Source organism: Natator depressus, chromosome 20, assembly GCF_965152275.1.
Source record: "Natator depressus isolate rNatDep1 chromosome 20, rNatDep2.hap1, whole genome shotgun sequence".
NCBI classification, from domain to species: Eukaryota; Metazoa; Chordata; order Testudines; family Cheloniidae; genus Natator; species Natator depressus.
The window spans coordinates 12,813,573-12,835,221 of NC_134253.1; the positions used below are offsets into that span (position 1 = coordinate 12,813,573).

At 59.0% G+C, this 21,649-nt stretch overlaps 1 protein-coding gene across 3 annotated transcripts; it reads right to left on the reverse strand.

The window, feature by feature from the left end:
* Positions 1 to 335: 335 nt before the first annotated feature.
* NFE2 (nuclear factor, erythroid 2) lies at positions 336 to 20,261 on the reverse strand. 3 transcript variants are annotated; one of them, XM_074935083.1, is made up of 4 exons: positions 19,961 to 20,261; positions 8,812 to 8,893; positions 7,360 to 7,491; positions 336 to 2,001 (listed from the first exon to the last, which is right to left on the reverse strand). In XM_074935083.1, the coding sequence occupies exons 2-4, from the start codon at positions 8,860 to 8,862 to the stop codon at positions 889 to 891; spliced, it is 1,296 nt and encodes a 431-aa protein (XP_074791184.1). In that variant the 5' UTR covers positions 8,863 to 8,893; positions 19,961 to 20,261; the 3' UTR covers positions 336 to 888. The 3 variants fall into 3 exon arrangements, with proteins under 3 accessions (XP_074791184.1, XP_074791183.1, XP_074791185.1); XM_074935082.1 differs by having other exon boundaries at positions 7,288 to 7,491; positions 19,961 to 20,259; XM_074935084.1 differs by lacking the exon at positions 19,961 to 20,261 and adding an exon at positions 7,790 to 7,871 and having other exon boundaries at positions 7,288 to 7,491; positions 8,812 to 8,975.
* Between the last annotated feature and the right edge of the window lie 1,388 nt (positions 20,262 to 21,649).

The following is a 21,649-nucleotide window of genomic DNA, read 5'->3' on the forward strand; positions in this document are numbered from 1 at the left end:
GCCTCTCCCTGCCCAGCATCACCCTGAAGAAAGGCTCTTCTGCTCCCCCTCAGGGACCCCCTCCTATCCCCTCCCTCATGGGCCTGCACAGCCCCCTGCCCTTCACGCCCTGTACTCAGGGACCCCCTCCTGTCCCTGTCCCTCTTGACCCTGCACAGCCCTGCCCTCAAGGACCCCCTCCTGTCCCCGGCTGCCCCGTCCCCAGCCCCTCTAGCCCTGCCCTCAGGGACCTTGGGCTCCTGTTGCTCTCAGTGACTTTGCAAAGGGGCATCTGACAAACAAGCTTATGGATGCACAGGAAGGAAGAGACTCTGGTTCTGTCAGCGGTGTGGGGCTCATGCCACCCCGCCTCCCCCCCCATGGCTGGGCCAGCTCCTTGCGGCTCATGGGGCAGAACCCTTCTCCCTCTCTCCAGGCCAGGTCATTTCCGTGGGGTGAGTGGGCGTGAGAAGTGCTGTTCTTCCCTGCAGTCAGCAGTGTTGCCCCAAACACCCCCTAGGACAGAGATCAGGGAGTAGGGAGCAAGGGACTCAGCGCGCCTGGTCTCTGCAGGGGAGTGAAGGGGGCTGGGGCAATCATCACAGAAACTAACAGTGTCACGTCTGGGACGTGGGCGCATAACGCACTACAGGGTCCCCCCATCCCCATATGACACCTCTAGGGTTCACTTGGGTGTGTAATGCTCTGGCAGGCCCCTCTATTACCATATGACACCTCCAGGGTTCGGTGTGTAAGGCAGTGACAGGCCCCCCCATGCCCTTATGATGCCTCCAGGTGTGTAATGCACTAAAAGGCCCCCCCACAAGCAGGTCTGGTTGCTGGGAAAGAACACAGACCCCACCCCACACACAGGCAGGGCCTAGCTGTGGGGCCCCAGGGCCGCCCCGCTCAGTCCCCGCTGTCCAGCTTCTTGCTGCGCGGCACCAGAAAGATGCCGCCGTCAGCGGTGAGCTGCAGGGAGAACTCGTCAGGCGAGTAGGGGTTCCCCGCATCGTCCCGCAGCATGAGGAAGACCTCGCGGTACAGCTGGCCCAGCTTCTGCTTCATGAGGCCCAGGGTCTTGTCCACCTCGCAGCGGTCCCGCAGCAGCTGCTGCCGCTCCCGCCCCAGCTGCTCCAGCTCCTGCTCCAGCTGCACGATGTTCTCCAGCTTGCGCTTGCGGCAGTTCTGGGCCGCCACCTTGTTCTTGCCGCGGCGCCGGATGTCCCGGATCAGCACCAGCTGCGGCTCCGTCAGCTGGTACTTGGACACCAGCTCGTTGAAGTCGTCCACCGGCAGGTTGACGATCTTCTCGGTGGGGAAGGGGATCTTCATGGCCAAGGCGCGGCGCTCGTCCCGGCTGCAGGCCAGCTCGGCCCGCGGGGGCGCCCGGCCCTTCTCCAGCTGGGGCTTGAACGGCTCCGGGGGCTGCATGGCGAAGGGGGACGCTTCCTGCAAGGTGGGCAGCAAGGGGTAGTGCGGGCCATAGTCCACAGGGTACATCTCCGCGTAGTCGGGCCGTAGCCTGCTGGACTCCAGCCCCTCGGTCTCCATGGAGTCGGCGTCGCTGTAGTTGAGCGACAGGCCCGAATCTGATTCCAAGTCCTCCTGGGCATTGCAGGGTGGCGGGGGTCCGTAGCCCTCAGCCCGGCCCCCCTCAGCCCGCCCGCTGGCCTCCCCCTGGGACTCGCTTAGCAGCCCGGACAGGGACGGAGTCTTGTTGGTGCCCATCTGGCCCAGGGCGGTGGTTCCTGGCCCCGGGTCAAGGCTGGAGGAGATCAGCATCCCAGTGTAACCATAAGGGGAGTCCATAGGGGGCACAGGGCCCATCCCTAGTCGGGGGCATGGGGCCGCCATGACATCCAGATAGTGGCGGTCATAGACTGGGGCAGGCTGGCTGCAGCTGGGCACCAGGCCATCCCCCAGCGCTGGGCAGTGCCCGTAGTTGGCAGCGGGCGCCATTTGGTGCATGAGGGTGTAGACTGCAGGGTCGTAGGGGGTCTCATTCGGCACATCCAGGCCCTGTGGGGTTGAGAGACACAGGCTCATTAGTGGCTGCTAGGAGCTTCCCCCGAGGCATCGCTGGGCCAGGCCTCCCATGCCTGAGGGATCTGGGGTGTTGTCCCCATAGTACAGGGTAGGGAAACTGAGGCACAGGGAGGGTAAGCGGCTTGCTCATGTTCAGAGCCAGGGTCAGTGGCAGACTGAGGAATAGAATCCAGGAGTCCTTACTCCCAATTCCCTCCTATAGCCCCACAGTCACGCTCCCCACCACCCCCTAGGCCGAAAATACTGGTGCAAAAGCAACACAGGGATCCAGACTGGACCAGTGTCCCCTTCCCTCCCTCGACACATGTTCCCCCAACCTCCTTCTGCAAACTCCTATCCCGTCTCCCACCTCATGCTCCCCAACACCCTCCCCTCCCGCAACTCACTCTCCGCCAACCACCTCCCCTCCCCTCCCCCAACTCACACTCCTGCAACCACCTCCCCCCCAACCCACTCTCCCCTCCCCCAACCCACACTCCTCCAACCACCTCCCCTCCCTCAACTCATGTTCCCCCAACCGCCTTCTACAAACTCCTGTCCCCTCTCCCCCCTCATGCTCCCCAACCCACTCTCCCCTCCCCAACTCACTCACCACCAACCCCTCCCCCAACTCACACTGCTCCAACCACCCCCTCACTCATCTTTGTTGCCCTTCTCTGAACCTTTTCCAGTCCCGCTGTATCCTTTTTGCGACAGGGTGACCAGAACTGCCCCCATTATTCAAGGCCTGGGCGTACCAGGGATTTATATTGTGGCATTATGATGTTTTCTGTCTCATTATCAATGGATCCTTCCATCCTCTTCGCTTTTTTGACTGCTGCTGCCCACTGAGCTGACATTTTCCATGGTGATGCCAAGCTCACTGTCTTGAGTGGTAACAGCTAATTTAGACCCATCATTATATATGTGTAGTTGGGATTATGTTTTCCAGCGTGCATTACATTTATCTACAACATTGGATTTCATCTGCCATTTTGTTGCCCAGCCACTGAGTTCTGAGATCCCTTTGTAGCTCTTCACAATCAGCTTTGGACTTAACTAGGGGTGATTGTGTATCCTCTGCAAACTTTGCCACTTCACTGTTTGCCCCCTTTTCCAGATCATTTATGAATATGTTGAACAGCAGAGGTCCCAGTACAGATCCCTGGGGGACCCTGCTATTTACCTCTCCCCACTGTGAAAATTGACCATTTATTCCTACCCTTTGTTTCCTGTCTTTTAAGCATTTACTGACCCATGAGAGCACCTTCCCTCTTATCCCATGACTGCTTACTTGGCTTAAGAGCCTTCTGTGTGGGCCCTTTTCAAAGGCTTTCTGAAGCTCCAAGTTCACTATGTCCCTGGATCACCCTTGTCCACGTATTTAGTTGCGTCCGCGTTGCATCTGAAGAAGTAGTTTTTTACCCACGAAAGCTTATGCCCAAATAAATCTGTTAGTCTTTAAGGTGCCACCGGACTCCTTGTTGTTTTCATGTATTTATTGACTCCCTCAAGGAATTCTAATAGATTGGTGAGGCATGATTGCCCTTTACAAAAGCCATGTTGATTCTTCCCCAACAAATCGTGTTTATCTGTGTGTCTGATAAATCTGTTCTTCACTTAGTTTCTACCAATTTGCCCAGCACTGAAGTTCGGCTCACCGGCCTGTAATTGCCAGGATCACCTCTGGAGCCCTTTTTAAAAATTAGTGTTACATTAGCTACCCTCCAGTCAGCTGGGTCAAAGGCTTATCTCAGTGGTAGGTTACATACCACAGTTAGTAGTTCTGCAATGTCATATCTGAGTTCCTTCAGAACTCTTGGGTGAATCCCATCTGGTCCTGGTGACTAATTACCAGGGGTGCAAGTAGGCCGGTACAGGCCGGTACGGTCAGTACCTGCCCTTACGCAGCCGACGTTAAACACTGCGGCAGGGCCGCCGACAAGGTGGGCAAAAGAGGCAGCTGCCCCGGGGCTGGCAATTTAAAAGGGCCCGGGGCTCCCAGCCGGTGCAAGCTGGGCGGCGCAAGCCAGGCAGCATGGATGGGCTGGCTGGGGGAAACTGACCCCCCAGCCCCGCCCCTTCCGCCCAAGGCCCTACACCTTCTGGGGGCCAGGAGCTGGGCCCCCATACCGGTAAGAGTTTAATATTACTTTCACCCCTGCTTATTACTGCTTAATTTACCAATTTGTTCCAAAAACCTCTCTACTGACACCTCAGTCTGGGACAGCTCCTCAGATCGGTCACTAAAAAAAAATGGCTCAGATGTGGGAATCTCCCTCACATCCTCTGCAGCAAAGACCAATGCAAAGGATTCATTTAGCTTCTCCTCAACGGCCTTGTCTTCCTTGAGTGCTCCTTTAGCACCTTGATCGCCCACTGGCTGGCTGGCAGGCTTCCTGCTTCTGATGTATTTAAAAGCAGTCTTACTGTTAGTTTTTGTGTCCTTAGCAAGCAGCTTCTCAAATTCTTTCTTGACCACCTTTATTTTAGTTTTATGCTTAATCTGCCAGAGTTTGGGCGGCTTCTTATTACCCTCACTGGGACCTGATTTCCAGGTTTTAAAGGATGCCTTTTTGCCTCATACTGTACTGCTTAGCCCTGGTGGCATTCTTTTGGTCCTCTGATTGTCTCTCCTGGCTTGGGGTATCTGTTTAGTTGGAGCCTTTACTATGGTGGTTTTGAACCGTCCCCATGCTGCTTGCAGGCATTTCACCCGTGTGACAGCTCCTTTTAATGTCCAGCAAATGGCATCCTCCTTGGTGTGTTGTTCACCTTTTTAAAGTTAAATGTCACCGTGGTGGGCTTTCTTGTGTTATCCCCCTACAAGGATTACACAGTGGTTGCTATTCCCAAGCAGGTCAGCTGTATTCACCTCTTGGACCAGATCCTCTGTGCCACTTAGAACTAATCAAGAACTGCCTCTCCCCTCATGACTAGCTCCCAGGACTAGCTGCTCCAAGAAGCAATGGTGGAAGTTAGTGGTGTCGAGGAATTTTATCTCTGCATCTTGCCCTGGGGGGACATTCATAGATACTAAGGTCAGAAGGGACCATTATAATCATCTAGTCTGACGTCCTGCACAACGCAGGCCACAGAATTTCACCCACCCACTCCTGCAAAAAACCTCTCACCTGTGTCTGAGCTATTGAAGTCCTCAAATTGTGGTTTAAAGACTTCAAGGAGCAGAGAATCCTCCAGCAAGTGACCCGTGCCCCATGCTACAGAGGAAGGTGAAAAACCTCCAGGGCCTCTTCCAATCTGCCCTGGAGGAAAATTCCTTCCCGACCCCAAATATGGCGATCAGCTAAACCCTGAGCATATGGGCAAGATTCACCAGCCAGATACTACAGAAAATTCTTTCGGCTTTTGTAGCCTCTCTAATCTTCCTGAGCATTTACAGGCACCCTTGCCAGGCTGGTCAGGGCGCCAGCATTGCCTGCCCCTCTACCCACACTCTGCAGCACTGCCCGCCCTAGAAAGGGGTCAGAAACGCCTAAGGCTGTGGGGATGGGGAATGCAGCATGCTGGGAACTCACCACCCCTTGGAGGTAGAATGGGAGGCCCAGAGCATGCTGGGAATATGCCACTTCTTGGGTTGGAGGAATGGAGCATGCTGGGAATACCTTGCCCCTTGGGGTGGGATGAGGGGCCCCAGAGCCTGCTGGGAACATCCTGCCCCTTGGGGTGGGATAGGAGGGCCCAGAGCATGCTGGGAATGTGCCAGTCCTTGGTCTGGGATGGGAAGGCCCAGAGCCCTCCCCCTTGGTGTAGGATGGGGGGGCCAAGAGCATGCTGGGAACACCCTGTCCTTGTGGTGGGATAGGGGACCCAGAAATGCTGGGATTGCCCCACTACTTGGGGTGGGATGGGGGACCCAGAACATGCTTGGAACATGTCATTCCTGCGGTTGGAGGGGGAATGGAGCACGCTGGGATCACCCTGCCCCTCGGGGAGGGGGTTGCAGGCCCAAAGCATGATGGGAAGACGCCCAGCCCTGCAGCAGGTGCCTGCCCTACAGAGATGGACAGCGCGATATCGTCCCTACCAGAACAATGGAGCCAATTCATCTCATCAGACAGACGCCTCATTGTGCGGCCGGCCCCCCCGCCCCACCCCCACCAGCTGAACACCACAGCAAGGGCCTTGCAGTGAATGGGGCAGTGTTGGCGCAGGGGCAGGTGAGCGGCTCCATCCCACTGGGAAGATTAAAGAGGCGGTTGCATGTAATTAATACCTGCAGCTCTGCCGGGGCCTTGGGAGGACAGGGTGCTGGGCGGGGGCTGTGTGTCCCCAGAGCCCAGGCTGCCTCCCCACACTGAGCAGGTCACCTGTGCCTGGGGGAATGGATCCAGGGGGCTGCAAAGAGTCTCAGGGAGGTGGAGCTAGAACTCACCAGCAGGAGGCGCGCTCCCTTGGCCCGCAGATCTAGCAGCTCCCTTATCCTCTTGGTGGGCCCAGCCACTAAGGGGCAGCATTTCTCCCTCGCTCAGGGATCCCCACTATGGGGACGGGGATTCGGTCAGCGCTGGGAGCCGGTTAGCGCCACTGGGAACTGGGCTGAGGCCAAAGGAGGGGGGAGCAGTTGGGAGAAATTAGACCCAAACATCAGGTCTGGGGTGAGCTCTGTGTTTCCAGCCAGGGCCAGATTGGCTGGGGCAGCTGGTCCATCGCAGGGGCGCCCCACTAGTCCAGCCTTGACTTATCAAGGCCAGGCCAAGAGCCAGCCAGTGCACTCCCCTCCTTGAGCTGGCAGTGTCCGTGCCAAGGTGGGGTGGGGGCTGAGCCATGAGTCCCCTCCCTGTGCCAGGCTCAAGGGAACCCGCGTGACTTTCGACCCAGATCAGAATTTCCCCTCTCTAGGTGCTGGGAGCAAGTCGCCCGCTAGGGTCTGGGCTCTGAACCTGCCCAACCACGTGTCACTTGTGTGAGCCTAGAGCAGGCAGCCGCCCAGGAACAAGGCCCCATTGCAAGGGGAGATGCCAAGCAAACTCCCTGGGAGACAGGCAGCCAGGTGGGTAGCAGTAGCCCAATGGGGACAGGGACCTGGCAACACAGCGCCTTGGGACCCCAGCATAGCTTCTACAATAACTGCCCCTCCAGCTTCTCTAGCTCCCAGGAGATCGCAGGGCTCCGTGGTGGATGCAGCGACCGGCTCGGCCAGCAGGAAGGAGAAGGGGGCTAACAGCACCAGGCACTGCCACTGCCGCAAGCAAGGAGGCTGGGATCCAAAGCCGGCCTGGCTGGGGGAGGAAAGCAGAGGCTCTGTTCAGGGCTCACCTGCAGCTCCGCGATGGACATGATCTCCTGCCAGGTCAGCTCCATCTCCCCCTGCTGGCCAGGCTCACTCACCGGTGGTGCAGGCAGGAGCGTTGTCCGGGCCCGGCCCTGCTGGGGAGGGCAAGGGGGCATCTTGCCGGCCCAGGCCCTGCCCAGCGTCTGCTCCAGAAGGGCCACGCCAAAACCGGCCGTGGCAGCGAAATTCTGTGGCACAAGGAAAGAAAGAATTTGATTGGATAAAGGCCCAGCCTTCCCACTTGCTGACTGGTAGAGACAGGATCCACCCTAGCCTTCCTGGCTGCTGATTGGTAGAGAGGATCCATCCCAACCTTCCTGCCTTCTGATTGGTTGGGACTGGATCCATCCCAGCCTTCCCACCTACCAATTGGTAGAGACAGAATCCACCCCAACCTTCCTGCCTGCTGATTGGTACAGATAGGATCCATCCCACCCTTCCTGCCTTCTGAATGATAGGGACTGGATCCACCCCAAACTTCCCCACCTGCTGATTGGTAGAGAAAGGATCCACCCCATCCTTCCTGCCTGCTGATTGGTACAGACAGGATCCGTTCCAGCCTTCCTGCCTGGGGATTGGTGGAGACAGGATTCACCCCAGCCTTTCTGCCTGCTGATTGGTAGAGATAGGATTCTGCCCCCACCCCTCCCCCAGCCTTCCCATCTGCTGATTGGTGATCTGAGCTATTTCTCTCTCTTGGGAGCTGGAGAGCTCTCTCTGACATGAGGCACCCTAAGGAGCTCTTTGCAGCTCCCAGGTTCCCTAGAGGCCTGAGGCTTGTTCTGTCCAGCATGGCCTGGGCATGGCCGGGGAAGTGGGGATGCCCAGGATCACCCTGCTCTGTGCATCTCCCTCGGGCCTGCTGGACCAAGTGTATGGAGGGGCCAGGCTCCCCTTGGGCCCCGCTGTGGAGACCGGCTCCAAATCCCAACTCCCCTAAGTCTGAGGGGTTGGCTCGGGGGTCACAGTCTGGAGCTGGGTGGCCTGAGGGGTTCTGGCTCTAACTCCTTGCACAGAATTGGGCTGGGGGGCACCCCCTTCCTGAAGTTCAGTGGGGACTGGATCCAGGCCTGGCTATAGCGGGGGGGGGGGCATTCATAGGAAAGACTCCAGTACCTGATTCCAACTGAGCTCTTGGCAATCTCCCAACCCAGCCGGAGATGTGGGGTGAGCTCAGGACCATGCCCACCAGCCTCCACATCCCCACTCGCCCCGCTGCTACCCTCTTACCCTACCCCAGCCTCATGCCTCCTCATTTCTCTTCCCCCTCTGCCTGGGGCGATCTCTCCACCCCCTCCACCCCTTCCTGAGCTCCCTCCAGAGTCTCCCACCCTCCGTGGTGTCCCACCGCAGCTGGGGGGCTGGGGGGAGAGGCTGCAGTACGGGGCCCTTTCCCGAACACCACATTTCCTTCTGCAGCCCGGTGGGATGTTCCCCACGGCGACCTCAGGCGTGGCCACTCCGTCTGGTGCCCCGATAAGCCTCCCCTCCCTGGTCGCTCCCCTCACCTCTGAGCCGGTTCTGTGAATTTGCAGCCCGCAGCTGGCAAAATCAGACATTCATGAAGCCGCGAGGAGGCCTGCTTTGCTCCTGCAACACACAGATAAGGGCCCTTATCACCCGCAGCTGCATGGCCCCGGCATGCACCCCGGCCAGCGGCTGTCACGCTCATGCCCAGCCAGCTCCCTGAACCCCACTGTGCTCTACCTACCCCCTCCCAGCCCTGACCATCCCCAGTCTCTCTCCAGGGCCAGACACACCCGTGAAACTGCCCAGAGCACAAAGGATGCAGTGTGATCTAGTAGGTAGTGTACTGCACTAGAACACAGGACGCCGGGGTTCTGTTCCTGACTCTGGCCTGCTGCATGACCTCGGGCAAGCTGCTTCCCTGCTCAGTGTCTCAGTTTCCCCTCCTTGTCTCTGTTCAGCCTGGGAGCTCTTTGGGGCAGGGTCCATTTCTCACTCTGTGTCTGCGCAGCACCTGGTGCTGCAGCACCCTGATCTCTGTCCGGGTCTCTAGGTGCTGCTGATACGCACAGAATAATCCTGTTTTGCAGCAGGAGCCGATGGTGGGTCATGGAGGGGGGCCCCAGTGAACCGACTTAGATTGGCCATGATGCTGGGACTCACGCTTCCGCCCTGAGAGACTGCACCACGCTAATGACCATGAACGGCCAGGTCTTGGATTTACATTGCACCCTCCTGGAGCACAGCGCCCGCTAGCACGACCCTTGGGCAATGGGGCCGGCGCTGACTGCCACGGGAGAGCGCACCCTATTGAGCCCCTCACTTTGCTCCCTGCAGCACAGCACCCCCTAGAGCCACAGTGAGGCAATAGGGCCAGCGCTGATTGCCAGGGGAGAGCGCCTCCCTGCTAAGCCCCCGCCCCGCTCCCTGGTTCCCCAGCCCTCCCTAGTGCCAGCGCCTGAGCGTGCGGGCAGGGCTGCCTCCCTCCAGCGATTTCACAAGAGGCTCCTTGCGGCAGGGGAGGCCCTGGGCTGCCGGGAAGAGAAGCAGAAACGGCCCCGTCACTTGCCAGCCCCGCCCAGCGCCCATGTTACCCCCTCGCTGCTGGCAGTGCCCTCCCAGGGGAACTTCCCTGCCACTCCATTCAGCTCTGCCAAGCAATGACCCCTATGACTCCCCCCCCCCCCCCCACCGATACTGAGGTTGCCTGTACGGGCGGGTCGGTGTCTTTTACCCCACAATGGAGCTGAGTCCCACTGGGCTTGTGCCACCCCAGGAATTAACAAATGACATGGCCAGGACGGCTCCATGGGGCACAAAGGCACAGATCTCGGCTCTTCCCCATAGCCAGACTAACTCTGTGGGCCCCAAAGGCAAAGATCTCGGCTCCCCCCATAGCTGGGCTGGTTTTCTGGGGCCCAAAGGGAGAGACCCCAGCTCCCCCACCCCCCCATGGCCAAGCTGGCTCCATGGGGCCCAAATGGACAGATCCCAGGTCCTGCCCTTGGCCCAACTGGTTCCGTGGGTCTTGCAGGGACAGACTGTGGCAGATCGACGCTCCCCTGCCCCACACCCCCTTCTCATTCCCCTCTAAGTCCACCCCAGCGCCAAGGCTAAGGCTTATGAGGAGAGGCTGAGGAAACTGGGATTGTTTAGTCTGCAGAAGAGAAGAATGAGGGGGGATTTGATAGCTGCTTTCAACTACCTGAAAGGGGGTTCCAAAGAGGATGGATTTAGACTGTTCTCAGTGGTAGCAGATGACGGAACGAGGAATAATGGTCTCAAGTTGCAGTGGGGGAGGTTTAGGTTGGATATTAGGAAAAACTTTTTCACTAGGAGGGTGGTGAAGCACTGGAATGGGTTACCTAGGGAGGTGGTGCAATCTCCATCCTTAGAGGTTTTTAAGGTCAGGCTTGACAAAGCCCTGGCTGGGATGATTTAGTTGGGGTTGGTCCTGCTTTGAGCAGGGGGTTGGACTAGATGACCTCCTGAGGTCCCTTCCTACCCTGATAGTCTATGATTCTATGATACGGCCGGCCTTCACAGGGCGGGCACCCAGTCAGAGCCAGATTCTCAGTAGAGATGGTCCTGCCAGGGGCACGCTGGGCAGCAGCTCCTTGGAAAGTCCAGCCTGGCTCCCCATGTCCTGGGGTTTCAGCTGGGCCTGAAGTGGTAATTTGCGTCCCGAGTGCAGAATGGCCGTGAAACCAGATCCGAAAGCGCCTGCCTCCCCCTCCGTGCACTGGGGAAGCCTGAGGGGCAATTCACAGGAAAGACGTGGGGGAAGGGGAATCAGCCCAGCCCCGAACCTACAGACACGATTGGGGCAAGAAACCAAGGAGACGACGCAAGGGTGAGAAACAAAGGCACACCCTGCTCAGGCCACCTGCTGTCCTTCCCTCCATCCACCCATCACCAACCAGGGGAGTGTTTGAGTACTTCATCTACGGGAATCCCACCAGAATCCAGGCACAAAGCCCCCCTCTACCAGTGCAGTCCCCTCTCACCCGCCCCCAGTTCCGCATGGCAGCATCACCCACATCGACAACCCAGCTGGGATCATATGGCCCCCCCCCAGGCCCTATTTCTGGGATGCTGTTCTGCAGGGCTGGGCTCTGGGTATCCCCAGACAGCACCCGTTAGGTGCCACCCAGACGTGAGGGGTGGGTCTAACCAGTGATGAGCTCTGAGGCCAGGGGGATGCTGGGTATGGTCAGATCAGGATGGGGGGGGCAGAGCATAGGCACGGGAAGTAGAGGTGCAGGGAGGTATGGCAGCACCCCGAGGTTTTGCACCCAGCATCCCGGCTGCCGGCCCGGGGTCCCGTCTGCTGGTCCCGCTGCTGTCCAGGGTCTTGGCCACTGGCCCCAGGTCCCGCTCGGCCTCTGGCCCCGGGGGCTCCACTGCTGGCCCCAGGGTCCCGGCCACCAGCCCCGCATGCGAGATCCTGGCTGCCGACCCCACTCCCATGGCTCTACACTCACCCCTAGCTGTATTCCCCCCACCTTACCCCTGTCCACGTCCCCGCCCCCCCAGAGATAGCTCTGCTCCTGGCCCTAGCTCTAGGGGCCAGTGATAGACACAGACAGGGATAAGAGGGGTACAGCTCAGCACCCCCACTCCAAAAACTTCCAGCGCCACTGGCCCAGAGATGGGCACTGCCACGGGCCATCCAGGTGGGTCCCATGTAACTGACCAGGCAGGTCAGAGACTGTTTTACAGCTGATTGGTACCAAGTGGGCCACACCCATTGCTGTACCAGAGAGGCAGCTGTTGGATAACGGGGCACGGCGTCTTCCCCCATGACCACCCATCCAAACCCAGCAGACAGTGCCTGCAGCTGTTTCCACGTCTGCGAAACGAGTTTGCCGGGACTCAGGCCAGTCCCTGGATCACAGAGATACCTGCCCCCCAGCCAATCCCCAAAAGATCCCCTGGGCCAGTCTCAGCCGAGTTCCCCCAGGCTGACAGGCTCTGGAAACTGAGCTGCCGTGGGGGCACGGCAGGGCTCGCAAGCCCCGCTGGGAAGCTAGTGAGGTGGTTCTGAGCATAAATAGATTTCTTGGCGATAAAAGCAGAAGGGCACATTCAGATCCCTGCATCCAGCCTGGTAACTGATGGGCATGGATCATTTAGACACACGTCCATCCTCAACCAAAAGCCTCCACATGATGGAGAATCCACCAGTCCCCTGGGAAGCTGCTCCCAGGACTAATTCCCCTCCCGGTTACAGACTCATGTCTCAGCTCCTCTTTGAACTGGGAGGGATCCAGCGTCCGGGGTAGGGCATTCCGGAGGCTCCTACTCTCTGTAGTTATTTGTTAGGTGTATTACGGTAGCATCTTGGAGCCTTACTCATGGACCAAGACGCCAGCGTGCCAGGCGCTGTATAAACACAACAGACAGATGGTCCCTGTGCCAGAGAGCTTACAGTCCAATGCAGCCACTTCTGGGGTGGGATGCAGCAGCTTCCAGCTGGAGGCCTGGACAACACTTAAAATGTTGGTCGACAGCTATGGGACTCAGGGGTGTGAAAAATCCACCCCCGACACCCGGCCTCGGTTCTCAGTTCGGACTTTCACTGGATCATCTCTGTCCTGCTGCATTTCCAGAGGGGCCAATTCAGCTCCAAAAAAATTCTCCAAATCTGCTAGGTTTCTTGGTTTGCTTTTCCCCCCTTCGCTTTTGTCTCCATCCCTGGCAACTTTGAAAGGCTGTTTTCCTCCAAGGCCTGCTCTGGTTCAGGGAGGGATTGGTGGGGGAAGGTTTCTGGCTGGTGCTACGCGGGACGGCGGACGAGACGCTCCCAACGGCCCCTTCAAAGCTATTACAAACATTTCGTAATTTTCCAAAAATATATATAATAAAAAACAACGGAATGTGGAAAGAGGAAACAACCCCTTTGATCCCAGAAATGTGGGGGTTGGTGGTTTTTCTCCGAAAATCCCCCCCACACCCACCATACACACACATGTGACTTAAGTAACCAATCAGAACTGGCCATGGGGAGCCTGTCCCCACTCCCAAATCCTTGAGGTGGGCCCTGACCCTGGCGCTGCCCTTGTGTTCCCTGCTCTCATCCTGCTGCCTTTGGGCATTGCGGGTGCACTGGGCCGGGCCCTGGAGGGGCTGGGGAGCAAGTGGCAGCTCCCTGTGGGGGCAGGTTGGCAGAGTGCCCTGTGCTGTCTCCTGCGGATGCCCTGTGGATGCCCCCAGCTGTCTCATCCCTCTTGCCCTGGGACAATAAACACTCCCCGGCCGCAGGAACGCCCAGCCAGACCGCCTGCTGCGCTCACTTCTGCTTTCAGGTAGTTTCCAGCAAGCGGGAAGAGCAGCTGGCCACAGCATCATCCCACCGGGACCAGCAGGCCAGGCTGGGGGGAGCAGAGGGGGCCTCAGCTCTGCTGCCTTCTGCCACCAGTGCTTGGTTTCCACCGAAGCCAGTGTGGACGGGGTTAATGGGCCTGTTCACCAGGGGGGTGAGCCAGTGGAGAAGCTGTGGGTGTGGGGTGGGGAGTGCTGTCCTGCGGGCGTGCTGGGGACTTCCTGTTGAGCAGCCCAGGTGGTGCCTGGATGCAGGACTCTGTCCGTCTCTCCCATCCGTCCGTTTGTCTGGTTTTGACCCAGCTCCCCTCCATGTGGATCAGAGCCTCCGGGTCAGGGGCAGCTCCCCACAGGGCTGAGCCCGATGCCAGCTGGGGGCAGATTTGCACCGAAGCAACATGAGATTCACTCTCCCTCCGCCGGCGTCAGATCCCAAACCCGAGTCCCCCCTTCAACGCCACCAGTGGGGGCATTTTGCCAGGCCTAAATGTCAGACCCCTCCCGTTCCAAGCCACGTTCTCCATGTGGGTTAGAGCCCAAGGGAGTGGAAACCAGGACTCCTGGGTTCTCTTTTTTGGCTCTGGCAGGGGAGTGGGGTCTGGGGGGTTAGAGCCATGGGGCAGAGAGACAGGACTCCTGGGTTCCAGCCCCAGCTCTGCCCGTGAGCCCTTTGTTAGAGCAGTTTTGCCACCTGATGCTAGGGCCCTATAGGGAGCAGGGCGCTTTTATTGCAGGGAGATGCAGGGATCAGAGGGTTAAGGCACTGAGTGGCTCCCTCCCCACCGCAGCCTGTGGGCCGTTATTACCTTCTGGGCCCCTGGTTTCCCGCCCGTGTTTCGACACAGGCCCCCTACGATTTCCCAAGGCCCCGGCGGGATGTTGCACAAGGCAAAACCCTCTCTTGGTTAACACTGTGCCTGGCTCCCGCAGGGCATGTCCCCCACCCCTGCTCCTGGGCCCAGGGTGTGGGACGGGGTGGGGGGGGGCATTTCCTTAGGAGGCGCCTCCCCACCAGCCCCGGCCACTGCCCAGCCCTCTCGGCTCATCAGGGTGGCCCTGCCCAGCACCCTTGGCCCCGGCCTCCCTGCCATGGGAGCAGCACCATGCACTGTGCTGGGCTCACAGAGCAGGACCCTTGGTGCAGACACTGCAGCACCCCCCAGCCATCCACCCAGCGCAGCCACTTGCAAACACTGGTCACTGCCCTTGTAGCATCAAAGGCAGCGTGGCCTTGCGGGTAGTGCACTGGACTGGGACTCAGGAGAGCTGGGGTCTGTCCCTGGCTCTGCCTGCTGGGTGACCTTAGGCAGGCTGTGCCTCAGTTTACCCATCTGTACAATAGGGATCACAGCGCTGGCCTGCTCCGTGAAGCGCTTTGAGATTGATAGAGAAGAGCCTGGCAGGATTGTTACCATGGCACTGAGAGCTGGCAGTTTGCTCCAGACCCTGCAACGGCTCTGACAGCTGAGATTCCACCCCCGCCAGCAGTGCTGACCCCTGCCTGCTCCCTCAGTCAAGTGCCCCATCCTGTCCTGCCTTCCAGCTGCTGGGTCTCACATACTCCCCCACCAGGTGAGACCCACATCCCCTCCCCCACCCATTCCAGATGTCACCCAGTGGAGCAGGATGGGGATACTTTCCCTCCGGACCCCTGCGCCTCCCAGCTGGCGTCCTGCAACCTTAGCATTAGCAGGAGCCAGCGAGCATGTGTGCACCACTGCCCTCTGCTAGGCAGGATAAGAACTGCTCAGCTGTCAGAGGCCCTGCACTGCTGACGGGGATTCTCCCTTAGTGCAGGTGGCTTTGACACCAGTAGGATCCGAGTTCTATGTCTCATGCAGCTATGACATGCAGCGTGGAGCTGGGCGTGGAGTTCCCAGTGCCCACGGCTTTGCTATAAGATTCTGCCCAGCTCCTGTATCTGTTGTGGGAAGACCCTACAATAACAAACCAGCCTATGTGGCACAGTGCTCAGGGAGATCCGCAGAATAACAAACGAGCGTGCGCAGCCCAGTACTCAGGGAGACCCTACAATAACAAACCAGCATGCACAGCAGCGTGCTCGGTGGGCTTTTCAAGCTCCCAGTGACGTTCAGGTTCAGGCTGGAGTCAGTGCTGGGATGGGGCTGCCTGGGGCTTGAACCCAGAGCTGCGTAGGTGCAGCCTGGTCTACTCAGGGCTGGGGCAGGCTAGACAGGCAAAGGTGAGAGACAGGCAGAGACTCTCAGTGGTCGGGGGCAGGGGGTTCCCCCAGGACCATTGCTTGTTCTGCCACTTAGCCTGAGACGTAGCTTGTACCAAGCATGTGAAACGCTGGTGCCCTGCGTGGGTTATCAGCAGTGGGGATCAAACCTGCAACCGGATCTTCATCCCTAAGCCTAAAACATCAGCTCTTAGGCAAGGCCAACTAGGCCTATCAAGCCATACCTGGCCTAGGCACCACAAGAAGGGGACAGAGCGCCACACTGAGTGGGCGTGGCTTATACACGGGCAGGTGGGTGTTGTGTGCACATGCGTCAGTGTGTGAGCTCCACTGTCCTCTACTGGATGGAATCCACACCACTGCACTCTGTGTCATAGCCCCTGTACTGCTCCCAGGGAATCTCTTTTCACATGGGTGTCCATCCGGGAGGGAGTGCCTCTGGAGGCATCTGTCCCATCCTGCTACCATGAGGTTCTGGGGGGTCTAGGGTGTGACTCCTGTGATGCCCCGGGGGGCTTGTCTCAGGCCCCTCTTCCAACCCAGGCAGGGCCGAGCCCTGCTCTGAGCCAATGGCCCCTGCCCAGGAGGATTGGCCTTCAGTCTCACTCCACTGGCTTGGAGCCTTGGGGCCAGCCCAGGGGCTCCAGAGGGAGGGACCTGATGGGGATCATGGTTAGTGTGTGTGGGGGGTGGAGCCGGCTGCAGATTCCCACCCTGGTTTTGGCAGTGCAGCCCCAGGGGCGCATCCGGCCCCATCTCTGCTCCTAGCAAAGGGGTTCAATCCAGCCCCCCTTCTGGGTTGTTTCTCTGCAGTCACCAATGGAGATGATGCAGAAGTCTGGCTAGAATCTGGCTTGCTTGCCCCTGGCCAGAGCAGCTGGCTGGGGTGGGAGCCTGTGTGGGTTTGGATTGGGAAGGAAGCTTTGGGACTTGCAGAGGCAGCTGCTCCTCGGTGACCCTGGGGTAAATCCAGAGTCACACCATGCACCTGAGTGGGGCGAGTCCAGCTTCACACCGGCCTAGCTAAGTGCCGAGTTTGGCTTAGAGGGGGCGGAAGCAGGCACGGTTCTTCCAACCCTGTGTGCCAAATCAGCACTCAAAGCCATGAGCCAGAGCTGGGGCAGGGAGAGGGCTTGGATCCCCCAGGAAGGCAGGCCTCTGCCCCCAGAGCTGAAGGAGAATCCCCACTAGCTGTTAGCAGTATAAGGTGTATGACACACAGCTCAGCCGATATGCTGCACGTGTTGCTCTGCTGAGGCTAAGAGAGAAGGGACGCCTGCTCCGGCGTGACACGCCCTTGGAGACAGGAGTGAGCTGAGACTCTGGGGGGAGATATTTCCTTTGCTGTTTCTCTTTGTTACCAGTCTGAGGACAAAGCTGCCACAAGGCTCAGATCCTCAGAAAGAGAGAGAGCTTCAGGAACCCCCTTATCGCCCCTCAGCGTGAGGCCCAGGGCCCACCCCCTCAAAGGGCAGCCAGCAAAGCTGGGCTCGGCTGGCCCCTAGTCAGGTACATGGCTACCCAGCCAGGGCCTGGGCACATCCAGTAAGCCAGTGCCGCAGAGCTGCCGATGGCCTGTTGGTACCTCCAACAGCCTCCTCACCGAGCTCTCAGGCATCCCCAGCACTGGCACATCCCCGGGCGCCTCCACCAAGCCAGCTGCCCCTCTGCCTGGGAGTGTGGGGCTCTGGCAACACCTCCAATCTGAAAAGCAAACAGAGCCCAACCCCCCTGAGCTCTGCCTAGTTTCCAGTTCATGCTAAACGGCTGTGGGTGGCTCTGCACCCCAGAAGTGGCTGCTTTTGGGCAGTGGGGAAGAGGTTCCTGTGTCAGCAGGAAACCCTCTGGGACCCTTCAGGGATAGAATCCAGCCCCTGCTGCTCTAAGCGTGCAGCCCCAGCCACTTGAACTGAAGGGAAATCGCTGTTGGCGGTGAGGGGGTTATGACACTCAGTGAAGCAGACCTGCAGCCATCCAGGAGAGGGCAGTGGTGAGCGCTAACTGGCTGGTCACAGGTTTCCAGGAAAAGGCTGGGAAGAGACAGGCTTGGAGCAGGGTGCCTGGGGCAGCAGAAACAGCCCCAGGGAAGGGCAAGGCCAATGGGCTATTAAGTCCAGGACCTGGCTCCGCTGTGAGACCCCTTCCCCGCAGTGTGTCCAGCCGACCACACTGTCCCTGGAGCCCAGGCCTGGTTCTGCTGCACAGCGCAGCAGCCCGGATCAACTCAGCCCTACAGCCCCAGCCTCTCTATTTATTACCAGTTATTGCAGCCGCAGGTGCCATGCCCATTTCCCTGTGTCTCTGTGATATCATGTGGCAGGGAGTTCTCCTAGTTCACACTCTCTCCCGCACATGGTCAAGCCCCGCCCTGCTGACTTCAATAGAAAACACTGTAATGAAGCCAGGGCCTCATGAACCATACGGCAGCTGCAGGGAGCGAGTTTAGCACTCTGCCCCAAGAACCCAAACCCCGACACAAGCTAAAGGAAAATCTTCTGCAACTCTTCACACTACAGGGTCTATGGACCATGGGTAGCAGTGCTGGGTGTACCCAGGAGAGGGCAGTGGTGCATGTGTGTGACACACACACACACACCCCCGCCCCAGCCTGGCCATTTAGATTGTCCTTTTCCACCAAGGTCCCACCCAAGCCACAGACCTGGGTTCAACCTTCAGAGCAAACGCTCGACTCTCAGCAACCTGCCAGGCACAGAAACCTGCTGCATGCATCACAGAAACAAACTCTAGAGCCACAGGGCCACGAGCCCTGGGGAAAGAAGAGCTGCCAGTGACCCCACCCCCATCCCACTCACCCCACACCGAGGGGAAAGTGCAAATGCCCGTGAGCTCCCCCATGAGAGCTGCTTCTCACCTAGCTGGTGGGAGAATTTGCTGACCTCTGCACTGGCTGTGTGTGTGTGTGTGTGTGTGTGTGTGTGTGTGTGTGTGCGCGCGCGCATACAGTGTGTCCGTGTGCGTGTGCACTCTGTGTGTAGGGGATGTGTGTGCAGTGTGTGTGTCTAGGATGTGTGTATGTGTGTGTGCATACAGTGTGTCCGTGTGCGTGTGCACTCTGTGTGTAGGGGTGTGTGTGTGCAGTGTGTGTGTCTAGGATGTGTGTATGTGTGTGTGCATACAGTGTGTCCGTGTGCATGTGCACTCTGTGTGTAGGGGTGTGTGTGTGCACTGTGCATGTGTGTAGGATGTGTGGATGTGTGTTGCACACCAGAAGGTGATGTGGGGGGAGGAGGGCTGTGTTTTCCACTCACCTCCAGCGAGTCACTAACTCACACCCAGAGACACAAGGGCACAGACGGGAGAAGGCGGCCCCCAGGCTGAGTCCCCCCCCAATCACCCTCCTGACCTGCTGTCTCTCTCCTGCCCTCTCAGACACAAACCCTACCCCCGCCGAAGCCCCAGGATGGGCAGTCGGGGCAAGTCTCCGCAGGACCCCCCAGCGCAACTACTGCCCCACAGGCCACTGAGCGCAGACCCCCAAACCCAGCAGGGTGGAGCCCGTCTGATCAGAACCCCCAGGGGCTGCAGCATCTCCGCCCCACATGCCCAGGGCTTCATACCCCCAGCTTCTTTGTGGGCCCCACACCCTCCCCACGTCTGCCCCCAGACCCATGTGTCCTCAGCCAGCTCACAGAGACGGGCCCAAGCAGCAGGTTTCTGACCGGGGTCTGGGTCAGACCCTCCCCACAGCTTGGGCGGCCGGATAGAGATGGGGATCTGGGGGAGGGGAGCGGGGGTGTTGGACAGGGACAGGGATCCTGGTCAGGGGGTTGGATGCGGGCCCCGATTGAGGGGCTGAACAGGGCTGGGGATTCGTGCCGTGGGGGGTGGCACTGGAATCCGGGGGTTGGTGTTGGGGTTGTACCCTGCCTTGTTCCAGAGCCTGGGGCCCCAATCCTGGTGCATTGGGGGTGGGGTGCTCCTGAACCACCCCAGCGAGCAGTTCCATGGAGGCAGGACAGGGCTCATCTCCACCACCACCCCGCCGCCCGCCCCGTGGTGACCCATCTGCCTTGGGAAAATCTCCCACCCCCAGCTGGGATCTCGGGTTCCCAGCACCTGCCGGAGCGGCACAGCCGCGGGGACCTGAACAAAGTCTCCTTTGAGAGGCCGTGGCTGGGCCGGGCATCACTGCTGGCTCCTACCTGCCTGGGATCCCCAGCCGGGGAGTGCGCGGGGGTCTCACTCTTTCCCTGTCTCCGTCACGGTGGCTCCTTCCCGCCGGACCCCAAGGTGCTGGGGAAGCCGAGCGTGGTCCCTGCTGCGAGCTGGGGTGCCTTCTCAAGGCACCTCCATCCTGGGCAGCCCTGGGGGGCCCTTGCTGGGCTGTGGGGCACACCGAGGGCAGGGCTCTCGTCCGTGTTCTCCTCTGTGAGGCTCTGCGCCTCTCCCTGGGGTTGCCTGTTATTACATAAGCGGGGCCAGCCCTGCCCCGCCGTCTAACGGCCTCCCACCCCCCCTGCGAGGTGTGGAGGGGAAGCCACAGAGAGCAGTGTCCCTAGGGGACGCTCCCCCCCCCGGCCTCCGGGGGCTGCGCTGCAGGGAAACAGGAGCCCTCGCTCCATGGCACACGGTGATAACACAGACACGCACCACAACACGCCACAATCCCCAACAACACACAGACACGCAAAGACTCCTGCACGCAGCGCCACGCACACACAGCCACACACACACGCTTGTGCGTATGCACAAACACAGCCACACGAGCATGCACAGAGCCCCTTCCCCTGCACACAGAGTCTCACACACACACCCAGCAGCACATGCACTCACACACAGACACACATACAGCCACACGCCCAAAACGGAGCCCCACAAACACCCACCCAGCCACACACACACGCTTGTGCATACGCACAAACACAGCCACAAGCATGTGCCCACAGAGCTTGCCTCCCCCACATAAAAAGCCACAGACACACACAGAGAGAGCCCCACAAACACACACACAGCCACACATGCGCACACCGACAGCTCCATACACAAAGACAACTTTAAAAGGGATTGTTGAGCCCTGAGAAAGACAAACACAAACCCACAGACGCAGCCCCCAACTCAGCTGAAATGTTACATGGGTTCATCCACAGGGGTGTGTTCTTTCTTTCTTTCTTTCTTTCTTTCTTTCTTTTCCCCCCATTGGAGTCCAAGAATTTTTGTGACTTTTTGCCACATTTCGGTAAAGTCTCAAATATACCCAGGTAGGTGTTCAATGCAAATTCATTTTAGTCAATAAAACAGCTTGAGTTTGTCTCACAGGAACCGGTGGCAGGGAGGGAGAGAGGTGCCTGTGGCCGGGGGTGCTGGGTGATCAAAGGGGGCACAGCAATCCTGGGGTTAGCTGGGGAGCAGCAGGGTGACCACGGGGTCCAGGAGGGCATGATGAGGGGGGCACCAACATCACCCATTTATGTGAGAATCTTGCACATTTGTTAACCCCCCTGCCAACCATTACCCAATTGTACTGATGGGGAAACTGAGGCACAGAGAGGGGCTGGGACTGGCTGAAAGTCAGATAGAAAAGCTGAGGCAGATATGGGGAGTGGAACCCAGGTGTCCTGACTCCCAGCTCCCTCTGTTCTAACCAACTCCACTCCACCACGCAAGCCACTTGGGTTCTACAAACAACAGGCCCTTACAGTCTCAGTGGGGCAGCCAACGGCTGAGTGGGCCACTTCTGGGACGACAGTGGGGTCTTGTGGTTCGAGCAGTGGAGACTGGGAGTCAGGACCCCTGAGTTCTATCCCCAGCCCTGGGAGGGGTGTGGGGTCTGGTGATCAGAGAGGGGTTGTGTGGGGGAGGCAGGAGGAATGGGCATCAGGACTCCTGGGTTC